The sequence below is a fragment of the Sinohyriopsis cumingii genome, chromosome 2 (assembly GCF_028554795.1).
Source record: "Sinohyriopsis cumingii isolate HCF-2022 chromosome 2, ASM2855479v2, whole genome shotgun sequence".
Taxonomy (NCBI): Eukaryota; Metazoa; Mollusca; class Bivalvia; order Unionida; family Unionidae; genus Sinohyriopsis; species Sinohyriopsis cumingii.
Genome location: NC_142962.1, coordinates 50358191 through 50372861, shown reverse-complemented (window position 1 = coordinate 50372861; position 14671 = coordinate 50358191). Strand labels below are relative to the sequence as shown.

The window sequence follows — 14671 nt, the reverse complement described above, 5'->3', positions numbered from 1 at the left end:
TGATTTTTTGGGCAATAAATACACTTAATTTCAACATCAGCGGATTCAGAATAATTGAGTATATATTCTGGTTTTATTATCCATTCACCCCATGATGCATAAGTGCCAATATGTAGTTGTTCAAGCAATCCTGCATTTTTTTGTGGTATAAAATGAATCCGTAGAGACTTTGACAGCAAACTCAGAAACTCTATTTATCATCGATAATAGATTTATCGAAACATACGCGAACATTGAAGATCTTAAATGAGTAAACTGTGGTGCCTCGCCATCAATATAACTCACAATTGTACCTAATTTAGTCTCATCCGATAAGTTAACATTACTTCGACTTATAAACGTATTTCTATTCGTTGTATCAGCAGTTATAAAATCTAATTCAACATCGTATATAATCAATCTTGTGCAATGTCGTTCATGATGATATGATCCTCCTTGGGTAAATTTTCCGATTACTTTTCTGCCAAGATCTTTTGCGATTTTATTCTCAAAATCAGTTATATCAGGATTTTCAACATCAGAATTTTTTTTGTTGTTGTGGTAACCAAACTTCATTCTGCGGACGAGACGATATAATTACTTCACTTACTGTTAACGATAATAATATTTTTACATCGAGCATATACCGTAATAATACTATTGGTACCCACATTTGTTCTGAAAAATATTTGCCAAGCCACGCATACCAAATTGGATGAAGATTTTCAGCAAACTTAAATGACTCGATGCAAGCGAATCCAGTCAGCTCAAAATCTTGTAATGGTACGTTTATCGATACTCTGGTCATCTCTTGTGTATGATGTCCAAATCGCTCCAAAAATTTAGAATACTCTCCCATACCAAGAAAACTTCAAGGATAACATGCAACTATATCAAATGAAATAACATCTCCATAATCGAATTTAGTATTCCATAATCCACCGTGTCCGTATTCGACACAACTGCGTTGTATTTTTTTCAAGAAAATCAAATCGTGTTGGTTTCCACGAATATTTTTTTCTAACAAAATGAGCAGCAAATGACGGAACGGTAAAATAATTACTCAGTAATTGTTCAGCAATTGATCATTATTTCCATTATCTGAACTTTGAAACAGCCATACTGATACAAGATCGTTCTTACTTATTTCGTTAATAAAATCAAATATATCTCCTTGGTAAAGTTTAACACTTCAATTTCACGGAAATATTGTTGCTACATTAGTCCACGCATGCGCATTACGATCAATAATTTTAGTCGAAGTTCCTTTCGATTTATATTTCGATTCGTACAAAATCTCTCCGAATATCATTTTCCTGTTATTGGATATTTAAGGTTTTTTTCCTAGCTCAGCGACGTCTTTGACAGATCCTGCGGTACCTTTAACTATTTCTCCCCACTCATTTAATAATTTGCATCTTTTATCCGTTAAACCATTCCTACGTATCGCGTTTGTAAAATAATCCGCTACTCGTTCGGCTACAAAATTTATTTTTTAGATTATTACCACTGGATTTCATTTATCGGATAAATTCCGTAAATTCCGTAAATAACTGCGGTTACAGGATAAGCTCTTTCATATTATGGTTTGTCAATACCAGTCAACATTACTGGTTTGGAATTTTTACTTAATACGGCAATTTTTTCATTATGAAGGACAGGGACACGCTTGTCGCTGATAATCCAAGTATAATTGTTTGTTTCTGCTAATACAATAAACGTTACTCTAAAAAATATTCTTGATTGCCGAGATAGTTAATAATCGTTGCCACTCGTTTGTTATTCATGGTAGCATCGACGACTATGTCGACACCATCGATGTAGCGTATGATTTTTAACGTTGACCACACATGAGATGCACCATCTTTGCTAAATTCTTTCTTGGCGCCATGAATATTATTGATCAAAGTTTTATTCGTCGGATCAATCAGAGCTCACATCGGTAAGTCAGGGGATATTTTGTCAAGAATAAATTTATCTTTAGAAGGCTAATTTTAATTGTGGATAGTAAATTAAGTGTGGTGTTGGTTGGAGTTAGAGAAACGCAGTTGTGTGTGCAATGTAGCGATAAAAAAACCAGAGAGCTCAAAAGATATTATGATAAAAAATAATACCGATAATAATGATAAAATCATTAGTAATGTGAAAGATTATCTATCACGATTCTAAAAATAATAATTTAGACAAATAATCATTTAAACAAATGGTAGTATTATATACAAATGGAACAAAATTAATTTGTGGGATATCCTATCATCAAGGATTACGATGCATCTCGTGGTGGTATCATCAGACACTGTCGACTAAAAAAACAGTTGGTTATGTTAATAAATTTGGTCATCTCAGATTCAATGCAGGGGAAGAAAAATTATCTGTCATAAATTTGTATACGTGTCTTTTCACGGGTTACTCGAAGACGGTCTTGTGATCGATCATATTAATAACCATAAACTCGATAACACTTTAGATAATTTAAGAGTCATTATTTAGAGGCAAAATTGTAGATTTGGTAATACTGTCCGTAAAAGTAAGATCGACAGCGCATTTGTATCTACAAATGTAGAGACATGTGAAGAAATAATATTTCAATCAATGAGTGCAGCTGGCAAATATTTGGATATTTGTATACCTTCGGTTCAGCGCGTCGCAAATAATATGACAAGATCTGTTTCTCTAAGAAGTATAAACAAAATTTTTTTTTTCATTATCGTTGAAGGTAGATAACTATCTCATGCTAAAACTCTCTCCGGTAGAGTAATCAAAGGGTTATCTTGTTTGCTGTTGCTAATATTATATTACTATTTATTATTTTTATTTTATTTTTGTCTTTATTACTCACTGTTAGGATCATTATTTATTCATTCTGAGACTTCTATCTTCAGTGAAGTTTCCATTTTCATTATATATATATATATATATATATATATATATATATATATATATATATATATATATATATATATATATATATATATATATATATATATATATATATATATATATATATATATATAAAATTTGTCAGTAATGAAACATGTAAAGTGTTTCTTATGTTATGTAAAATATCAAGATAGAACGGTTATTTATTCATTCTGAGACTTCTATTGTTGAAAAGAGATAACTGTGTCAAGCAAACGATCTCTCCGGCGGAGTAATTCAGTAGTTACCTTGCTTGTTACTACGTCATATTTATACGACTAATTAATATCTTATTTTTTGTGCATCATCGTAACTAATTTTATATAATAATTTAACCATCTGTGTGTTAATTAACACAACATAATTTTAAGAAAATATTTCACTTACCTTTATTCACTTCCGATATATTTCCAGAATAAGGGACACAATTATACCAGATTGACTATATATATTTACAATTCGCGGTGAAATATGTCTGCCGCCATCGTATAGATCATTGTTATGCTTGAGAATATCTGCCGGTGGGTTTCATTTTCTCCATGCTTCAGTTATTTAAGGGAAATATTCATCGATAAGATCGTCGACTGATTTATTTAGTTCATCGGCATTAAATCCTTGTAATATAAATTTTAATAAATCTGCTTCAGCTATTTTATGATGATTAATATATAGTTATGTGATGCTTGTTATTTTTTTATTTCCTATATCATAACAACTTGCATTTATTATCTCAATAGTAACTCGATTAGCAAACTCAAGGTCTGATACAATTTGATTTAAATGTTGTATTGTTTCAATGATTGGCTTTTTTAGATTGCTATTAGGACACTCCAGAATATAGTCTTTAAATAACTGCACTAATGTCTTGGATATAGTTATATGTTCAGTTTTAATTTTATCAGCCAATGATCTGAAATCTCTTCATAAACAATATGATTAGAAGTTTTTCTCTAAAAATCGATTATTGAAAACAGTGTTTTAGGAAATATTCTACCATCAGGAAGTTTAATACGATTGTCTGCATAATGACACCATGGATACCCATCTCGATATTTTGGAGTTGTTATAAAGTTATTTTCGTTAGTTGAAAAATTATTTCGTTTTGGTTCTGGCGGTCCCTTATACTCTGGTGCTATCTCAGGCCAACCTCAAACAGACCGGATTGATGATTAATAAATATCTACAACATAATCTTGCGAATATATTTTCTATCGCAGCTGATAAAGTTGGTTCGTGAACTGTTATATCTATTTTTTATTCATTTCCAGTTATAGATTTATTTCTATGCTCGAATTCATCGTTGATTTGTTCAGTTTGATACTACCTGTTGGAATTCTGACATTTGCCAATCGGGAGTTCCATCATCTTTATTTTTCATTGCAAATACAAGCGAATTACTTGCTGGTGACCCACCGAATGATTTTGATCTGATATTTGACCAACTATAATATACTCGTAATTATGCTAGCGCTATTTCTTTCGCTGGAATTGCAGTTGGAAAGTTAACATCAAATTCGGGATTAGTTGAGATCACTGATATCACCGTAGTTTTTGATGGAGTTGGATTAACGACAATCTGTTGCATTAATTCGTTCTGAGTTGACATCATTAGTATTATTATTATTATAAAAATCAGGCTTGGATTCTATCACAGTAATTGCTTCTTTGTAGATTTTAATTATCTCCGTGAACTCAAAATCTGATATTTTCCCATTTTGTTGATAATAACGAGGATAACGCCATGAAATTGTGGTAGAGATTATAATGTTACAACACCACGTACTGAGAGCCTGTATATACCAGTAATCTCAGCGCGATGTTTAATAGTTTTATTGAGTGGTGACCATAATGCTTGGTCATACGCTACTGTATATACCACGTTGATAATCCGCTTGTGGGGAATTTTAACCAGATTAAACTATTAACGATATCAGGTATTTTACTTATAACATCTTCTATTTTGTTCCTAATATCATCAATATTACTCTGCGCTATCGTGATTAGGTCTGAAAATGATTTAGGATCTTTGATAACACCTAATCGTTTATTAATCGTTTCAATGTCTGACATAGCTGTTTTTATATCGCCGAGTTTTACGTCAACAGTCAACGGACTTCCAAAGAAATCATCTGCAATTTTATTGAATTTTTGAAAATTTCTACGAAGAATTAAAATCATACGTGATTGTTATACTCAACTCTTTGCGTGTTTAGTTTAGTATCTACTGTATTATAGTTATTGTCTACATATTTTATGTTGAGGCATCTTCGTCAGATGTTAGAGTTCTTAAAACAACTATTTTATTTCTATTCATTGTGAGTTCACCTGTCATTATATTACCGGTAGATCGTAAACGATTATCAACACGTTTTGCAATTTCATTTCTAATAGCTGCGATTCATATATTTGAGTCTCTGATTCTACCGCCGTCAATAAATACTGGAATGTTATCCGTAGTAGCACTGAGAACTTTACGAACTATGTCATTCCATTTGATATTACTCGTCCTTAAAACACCGTATTTATCCTGAAAAATAACAACTTCATCTCGGTCAACTCCAGAGAGGTTCATAATATCGGCAAGTTCATCTTTAGTCGCGTAATTAGACTAATCGATATCATTTTTTTCTTCTTGTCTTTGATATATGAAGATCATCCGTAAATAATTTCCATTATACTTTGAGATCTGTTTAAAACGATTAACGGCTACTTGTATACTCGTGCACAACTTTTTTGAGGTGGTAATGTCGATGAAGATATAGCATCGAGTACAGCAATTACTTCAAGTCTGCATATTGGCGGATCGGTTATTGTTTGCGTTGGTAATGTTGAATACCAGACTGGAGTTTTTATTAATTTCACGTAACTTATAAATTCTTTTGGTGGAGCCAACCCATACGAATCAATACAAACAATTCCACGTGGATCAATTGCGTATGCAATCCAGTGAGTACCAGGACCAGAACTATTATCAAGATTATTGATACCGGCTTCAATAGTATTTGGTTGTTTTGGTAATTGATCGCACATAACAACACCTATGAAATTTTTTATATTTAATTTTGTATCAGCATCAAGTAAATCAAAATTCGACACTGAAAGAATTAACGAAGTGTTCCTGGAAGTCTCAGACCTTTTCCGTATTAATAAGGAGTTCCTGGTAATATTAGACTCCCTCCCCGTTTTTTAAATCCTTGTCCTGTTGCTTTCGTTAATGCCATTTCAGCAGCAGTTCAAACAGTACCAAGTGCAGCTGATTTTGCTACAGCTTGAGCTGCAGCAGCTATTAACGCTGATATAACTACAAGAAGTGGAAATATACCGCCTGTTTTAATTGCGTCTTTAACCTCGGCAGCAGAAAGATTGAGTTTAACACCTGTTTTTGATTGTTTGGCGCTATTGAAATGTCTGAGTTGACGTTCTGATAATGATAGTTTATTTTGACCACATGTGATCTGATCTTTTTTTTTTTTGGTGATATTTTTATTCCACAGTTTTTCGCTGAACTTGATTGAAGCTTTTTAATCTGACCAGGAGTCAGACTGACACTAACACGATGATATGACATTATAAATATCGTAAGTGATTTAATTATGTTTTCTACTGGAGCATCAATAACTCTCATTTATCCACCAACACCTTCAAGTAACATTGATTTATCTGAAAGAATAACTGCAATTGCTCTTTAAGCACCATGAAGAACTGGTGGACCAGTTGCGGAAAAAGGGGGTTCTGTTACTGGAGCTCGAAATTTAATATTAAAGACAGATTGTCTAGATAAATCAAGATGTTCGAGGGAAAATTAAGAAATCGGATACAGATTTGTAAAATCTAACTGTGATATTTGCAAACCAGTATCTTTATTTTGATCACGTCCCATGCACGTCATTAAACGATGATATGCACGTGCTACACGATTCAGATCAAAATTTAACAATATATCTTCAGATGGTTCTTGATGCCCGTTTATTCTTAAGGAAACTTTACTAACTCCAAGTTTGTCAAATATCATATGACTACATGTTTGTGAATTTGCTCGCACAAAATCTTGAAAAGCAACAACTATATGTCGTGGTGCAGAAACACCTTGCTGAGATGCTATATGCCACGTAAATAAACCATTAACTCTAGTCTGAACACTGTCTGTAGTTACTGCTAACCATGATAATATCGATTTACCGCCCTGATCCATAAAAGAAAGTATTTTTTGTTTTTCATCGTCGGTAGCCTTTCTCACAAGCACAACTGTATGCTTGGCTCCAAAAATAACCTTTCTAACATTTCTGCAAAATCCGAAAAATAGGTGACAGTGGAATTGCACATGAAAATCTTTACGAACATCTTTCAGCATCGATCGTCGTGTTGTAAATCCGAAGTTAAATTCTGTATTAGCAGCATGAACCACCGGCCACACATCAGCGTTATTGTTGTCGGCAAAGTTTCTTATATTATACTGTCTGTTATCAGGGTGGTCAGAAGTGTCTTTGGCAAACATCATTGACGGACCGGCTGATCTTGTATAATCATCTTAATATCTTGCTAGACCCATTATCTTTGTGGCAATGTCAACGTCCTTCTGAATTGATTCAATATTTCTTCTGTCGATGATATACGTAGCACTGTCAAACAACGCCATGATGATGTTATTAACAAAACCAACTCTAACATCAGCTGCATATTCAGTATCATCTGTTTTTATAATTTCACCTTCTACTTCAATAAATGCTTCAGTGGGTAAGAAATATATATTTGTATCTTGAACTTGTAATTCGTCCACGCTGATTTGGTTGTCGTGCGTTGTAAGAATACTATTGATAATCACGTATCGATTCATCTTTGAGAATTGGTGCGTCCATGCCAAACGCTGGATCGGATACACGTTTGAACATTTTAGTATAATTGTTATCGTCTAACACGAAGACCACCTCCTGCTATCATACTATCAGTTATATTTTTTCTGCTTCAGCAGCCAACTCTGCTAGTTCTTTATTTGCTGCTTGATTTATTTTTTTACTGACATTTGCAGGCATAACTTCAGTGCTGGGATATTTTACTGACTGAGGTTTTCGTCGAATTAATCGTGCTAGTCTGTCCTGGATTACCGGGTATGCTTTACCGGCAACATTATCAAATGCGCTAGGAATTTTGTCACTTACAAAATCAATAGCTTTCATTCCCAGTTGTTTTGTGATCGGGATTGCTTTTGGGCCATCCTTCTGAATAAATCTTGCACAACATCGCAGAGTCCATCTCCGTAAGATGCTTTATAAGTAGGTAATCGCGAATGTATCACCCTGACCATTACAGGTCCACGTTGAGCATGATGTATAATCATCTTATTTGTTATTCATTTATTTAATCACTGTAATTATCATCAACAATTTCATCGATAAAAGACCAATAAACATTAATGTCCACGATAACGCATGTAAATAATCTTCGACAAAAATCAGAGATTTCATCAATGATTTCTGGCGAATTTTTTCCATTTAGTTTTCCTCCAATCAGAATTTCTAATCTATCTACGTCAGAAAGAACATTGTTAGGACAAGCAATAAAACCATTTCCTCCTGGCGTAATTGAGCAGCCCATGTTTTTAAGTTCTCGATTTTCAACAAATTTGCCTTTCTACAAATTTCCTCTATCAACATATAAACCAGCAATAATTGATGATATATATGTATCTTCAAGTTTGGATTGAACATTTTTTCTTAAATAAACTTATATAAGCCTTAGGAGCAGAAATGGAACATTGTTCTTGTTGAGAAGGATGTGGTTCTCGAAAAGAAACTTTTAGCGACGGTGTAGAAGGTAATTGTCGTCGTTCTTGTTGTTGTTGAGGCGGAGAAAGTTAAAAGGACTGTTCTTGCTATAAGAAAAAAAGGTTTTGGTTGTTTCTGTTGAGGAAATTTAAATTTTGATGGAAGAACTGGAGTGGAAGAATGCATGCACGACCTGTATGACTTACACTATGATCATTACGCTATTTTACCCAGGACAATGGAGATCTGATTATAATCAGATTGGTTGAAGCTGTACTTACCAAAAGGAGGCCCCGAGTGACCTAGTGGTCTAAAGCTCTCTCCGTTACAGATCACTGCCATCTCACCTCTACGTGGGTTCGAATCTTGGGCTCTTCCCGAAGTTTTCCAGGGGTTCTTGTATGTTGTGTGTTGAAAAATGGCGTTAATCCCCACAACAACTAACCAAACGTTTATACAAATGTAACCCAAAAAGCCCTTTACTTGATCTGGAACCAATTTAGAGAGAAAAGAGCAAAGCATACGTCACAAAAGTTAGTACGCTTACATATTTAAAATATGATATCAAGCTTATACAAAACGAATGCGGATTATAGTTGTTTATTATGATTGTTTACTAGAAAGCACACATTAATTACTTACCAGTATTGTTGTTTATTTTACTTGTCAGTATTTATGGTGTATCGTTGCTTATTATTTCGAATGATTTATATCAATTTTGTATGGGCTTAGAAGTTTATGTTTGTTGAGTACATTTTATGCAACTGAAAAGGGGGGGGGGGTTACTTTACATATAAACATGCTGGTGCGCACCTGGAAGTCTGTTCTATTGTATAATGTATCACCTGGTTAAATATGCTATAAATAAAAAGAGAAAACTGCATGTAATTTAAAGTAATTATTTGAAATTTTGTTTACAAGAAACATGAATTGAAAGAAAGTAAAGACTGCTGATCAAAACCTTAAATGTGAGACGAATTTATAATTTTCTCTATTTCTATAAAAAGCACAGGTATGTAATACATTACCATAATAATCTTTTTTTTTAAATTGTACAAAGAAATGCCTACAAATAAATACCGTATATATTCGCTTATAATTGGAGTCAAACTGCAAACACCGAAGATCCTGATATGCCATAGCATAATATGCCTGCAGGTCAGGGTCTATATTTGTTTATACTACTGATTATTCCTAACAAACCGCACAGACCAAGATCTGCCAGCGCATTATGTGCAGTTAGATTCATCGCATAAGCGATGAGACAGGCACTTTTAATATATAAACATAGATCCCACCAGATACTGCCTTGCATAAAATGCCTATATTAGCTGGATAAATAATTAAAATTTCTGAACCTCATTTAAAAAACAAATGTATGATAGATGAATTGCATATAATGCATGTTATACAACCAGTGTCGTTAAAAACACAGTATTGAGGGAACTGTTAAATAATGTGGTTTCCTAAATTAATAACAACTTTTCAAGAGTCCAAAATTTAACGTTAAGTATCTGTTCCAGGACCAGATTGTAAGGTTTATTTCTGTTCTATCACTGTAAAGGTTGTAGCAGATGTAAAACTAACAGCTTTATTATTATTGACTGGAGTGTCAAACAGGCAGACAGACAGACAGGTAGGGAGGTAGATCGATAGATGCCAGGCCCGGCCCTAAGGCAAGGCGAACGAGGCAACTGCCTTGGGCCCCGCGCTTTCAGGAAATCAACTCCGCAATGCAGTTTTTTTGCTTGGGTCTCCGTGCTCATCGCTTGCTGCCTTGGGCAACGCAAATCCAATGGGCAGGCTAGCTAACTAGCTAGACAGACAGTCAGACAGACAGATATATAGTAGATAGACAGGTAGATAGATAGATATGTGTCGTCTTAGACTGCGCTCTAAGGTTAAGATATACACTGTTTCATCAGATATTATAAATAGAACACGAGTCCGGTGTGCCACTGCAACATGTGATGCATGTTCTATGTCTACGTTACTAGCAAATACAACAGAATTACATTTGACGAGTCTTCAATTGACATTATAAGCACGTATCGTGTATGGCTGTTGGAAAATACATAGTTCGTAATAGCTAAAATCGGGAACAATTCAATCATTCCCAGCAGGTTTTTAACAACTGACTTCTACAACCTGAAAAAAACACGTTCCGGCGTTTCCAATATTGACTGAAAAAGCAATGTGTACAAAAAGCACGAGGTGTTCAGACTGACTGTAACTATATGCAACGTGAACAGAGTGAAAGGCGCCACGTGACTGCAGGTTACACGATTGTATCTCGAGATACTGAAACAAAACGTGTCTTAAATGGAAAGTCCACGTTGAAATGTATTTATTAAATATAGACTGAGAGACATATTTTGATATAACCTCGACACCAAAACGGAAATTTTGTGGTATTACAAAAGAATAAATCGCTCGAAATTGTCGTATTATCAATCTCACTTTCAACAGCCATTATCTAGACTGCACGCGACGTCTGAAACTAAAACAGAACCGATGCTTTTAACTTTCGGTCCAGATAAAACATGAGTATCTGCTTTCAAGCGATAGTTTCAGAGATCACATCATCGTCCTACTAGCATCGCTTCGGTTGGAAATTGTCACAAAAATCGACAAAAACAAGCAGAGCTAATTCAAAAAGTAATCATAACTCGGAGTTTAGTTTCGATAAATTTTCGTTTTTATGAAAATATTTCATTCGATCAAGATTCTTAGCAGCAGTGTTTGTATCACTGCAGTGAAGATAACCCGACCACTGGGATATTATCTGATACTTCCATATCATTTATACCTTACATCATTGCAATATGACGGTGCGCTAGATTTTCCAACGTTTGAATTCAAAAGTCTCCAAATGGATGAGGGTTTTTTTCTTCTCTGAAATCCATGTACATTTTCTCATTTATGAAGTTATAATAGGGTGACAATTTTCGTTTATTTTCCCTTTGCATGTAAAAAAGTGTGTCTCTTGTTTATATAAATAATATAAATGGCATGTTTGATTTTTTGAAAATATCTGGCGAAACTAACAAAAACGAATATATCAGTGATGCGTTAGAAGTCGACGATGGAACGGTATAAATAAATCACTAAAATTAGACTGCTAGACTGCGCGCCAGCGCTTTATGTTTAAACCGAATGCATTCCAGAAATATGGTATACAGGTCAACTGCACCCGGCAAAACCGTTACGTATACTTATACAATTGGAGTAAAGTGCCTTGCCCAAGGACACACCAAGGCAATTAACCGAGGCGAACCCGCATCCTTTCGGTCATGAGTTGGATACACTAACCACTGAGCCACTGCGGCCCCACTTGTTGTAACAACTCAGGAAATATTAATAAACGATCATATTCTTTTATCATTTCAGTCATTTGATGAAACCACATATTTTATCTCCATATTAAATTGAAACGCTGACACCATACATGTATAAAGATAAAACAAACATCGTATGAACAATAGAACAGTGATACAATGCTATACATTTGCAAAGATCAAAAGAACAATAGCGGAATAATAGACGACATGACAACTGTGATAACAATTACAGCAAATTTTACAACTCCTTCTATGGAAACAGATACTACTGTTATAATTACCAAGAAAATATACTAAAGACCTGCAATTCAAAATTATGTACATAGTTTGTTTATTATTATCACAGATAAGTAATACGTAACTACACTAATAAACGTTCATGGCGAAACATTTACATCAATTCTAAAAACACACAGAAATTACGTATTTGAGATTGTTCAAATCTGTACAAGAAAGAAACTTGAAATGCTGCCAACTAAAATTCTGAAATCAAGCCTTCCTATACCTCCTAATGATTCTGGAGTTCAATCCTTAAATTATATATACCAATTTTAACATAAAAATGATATTTTCTCACATACAATACCTTTGAAGAATTCTTTTTTCTATATAAGGGAATATTGCTTATATATTACACAATACAATATCATTCATTTAATATTAGCATTAGCGATAGGAAGTGTCAGTATGAAAACTTAGGCCCTTTGCTCCAAATACCCATGCTCTGCTGTGTCAAACAATATGGCATCGTAATAGCTTCTGAATCACATGAAACAAACTGACAATGAAGTGTTAAGAAATAAAAGTGATCATTCGACTGTTTTACAATGAATGGGAATTCTACAGACTGCTCCACTTGAAAGGACTAGTCCACTTCAATTTCATACTAAATATCTTCACTGGAATCGTTCCCATTAATTATTATGGAACTGCATGCAGTTGTTTACGCACAAGCTCCGAAATTGAGTTTTCCCTAGTACACAGTAAAAATGCAACAATGTTCACACATTTCGATCAACAGTTTTTAAAGTTAACATTCACTCACACACAACAGCGCACGCATACAGAGACATAGCCGGCCTCAATACAGTTTAAATACCCTGCCACCCCCCTGCCACCCCAGCTACGAAGGCTGGTTTAAATTTGCAATAGGTGAGGTAGATACTATTCGAATATATATATATATATATATATATATATATATATATATATATATATATATATATATATATATATATATATAATTAAATCTCATCAGTATATGTCAATTCACGTCCCTGAATCAATAAATCAAGTGTTTTGGCAAAATGAAACTTAATCAGACACTGTTTTATGTAAGACAGAGTACTGCAAAGGTGATCAAGGATACGAAAGTCTACAGACTCTTTGAACATAGTTGTTGAGCAGAGCGTACCTAACAGTGTGATAGGCTTCCAAATACTACTGCATTACATATACATTTTTTTGTTTATTAAATGTATAATAATTTATATACGTGTCTCGAAGGCACTTTTCTAGACACACTCTCACCACAAGATATTTTCTTACATTAAAAACACCTGAAACATTGGTTATCATGTCAAACATTTCCCAGAATATATTTCTAACATTAGCACTGTATCAGCTGTTCAAGCTTTTAAGCAGTTCTGATTGAACAAAGTCATACAGAAGCTTGAAGTTTTCCTCTGTTGCTTCCGTAAATCGATCTGATCCAAGAGTGGTCTTCAACGTCTCCATGAAAGGCCCCCTCATATCCTGCACAAAACAAAAGTTGATGAATTAAAATGGCAAAGAATATCTTCAGTCCTTGTAAACGTACACTTTTGTATGCTTCCATGCGCAGGTACCGTATTAGTCATGAAATTTTAACTCCCTTAAGGCCAAGAAAACAAAACGTGAGTTTCATATTGCACTGGTTTTAAAATTAGGGTTGACAGGGTGTTTTTTTTTTGTTGTTAAAAAATTATATATATATATATATATATATATATATATATATATATATATATATATATATATATATATATATATATATATATAATAGGAGTTAAGTGATTTTTTATAAAAAAGTTTTGGTTGATTTTTTTTGTTACCACAGGGGAAAAAAGTATTAGGGTCACCAATGAGAATCGGATGGTCGACCAACCGGAGACGTACATATTTTTTATTTGGCCTAACCTGGTCGCCAAATCGCACGAGTCTAATAGAACCGTCACCTAAATGTATGGTGCACAGAAAGGGCCAAAACGTTTGCGAGTAATCAAAACGGTGTAAAAACTAGTGGTACCGTTTAACGGTATCCAGAATGTCATTATAACAGTTGTAACGATTAATCTTGTATATGCAACTGTATTTTTCGCAATTGCAACGAATACATTTACCACAGCAACGATATTTTTACACTAATGTTACAACGGCTGGCAGGTTTTCTAGTTTATCTCCTCCGACGTAGTTGGGGGGGAGGGGAGAAAGCACAAATGTTTTAGAACGGATGATCTCGTGTTAGGGCACTAGAACATACCAATAACACGTGTTAATTTGAAGAAGAAACAAAAACCCACACAAATTTCATATTAGGGTTTTTAGAAAAAGAGGTATCTGAAAAAAATGGGTGGGGGTCGGGTGGAAATTGCTTGGTTGCCCTGGCAATGTGTTTGATAGCACGAGAAC

General features: G+C 34.1%; 1 protein-coding gene across 1 annotated transcript in view; it reads right to left on the bottom strand.

The window, feature by feature from the left end:
• Window positions 1–9545: 9545 nt before the first annotated feature.
• The window catches only part of LOC149804820 (cytoglobin-2-like), a 37397-nt gene continuing 32271 nt past the window's right edge, over window positions 9546–14671 (bottom strand). The window contains exon 4 of the mRNA XM_089944971.1: window positions 9546–13756. Within this exon, the coding sequence (XP_089801097.1) occupies window positions 13622–13756 (135 nt within the window). The 3' untranslated portion in view covers window positions 9546–13621. The remainder of the gene's footprint in view (window positions 13757–14671) is intronic.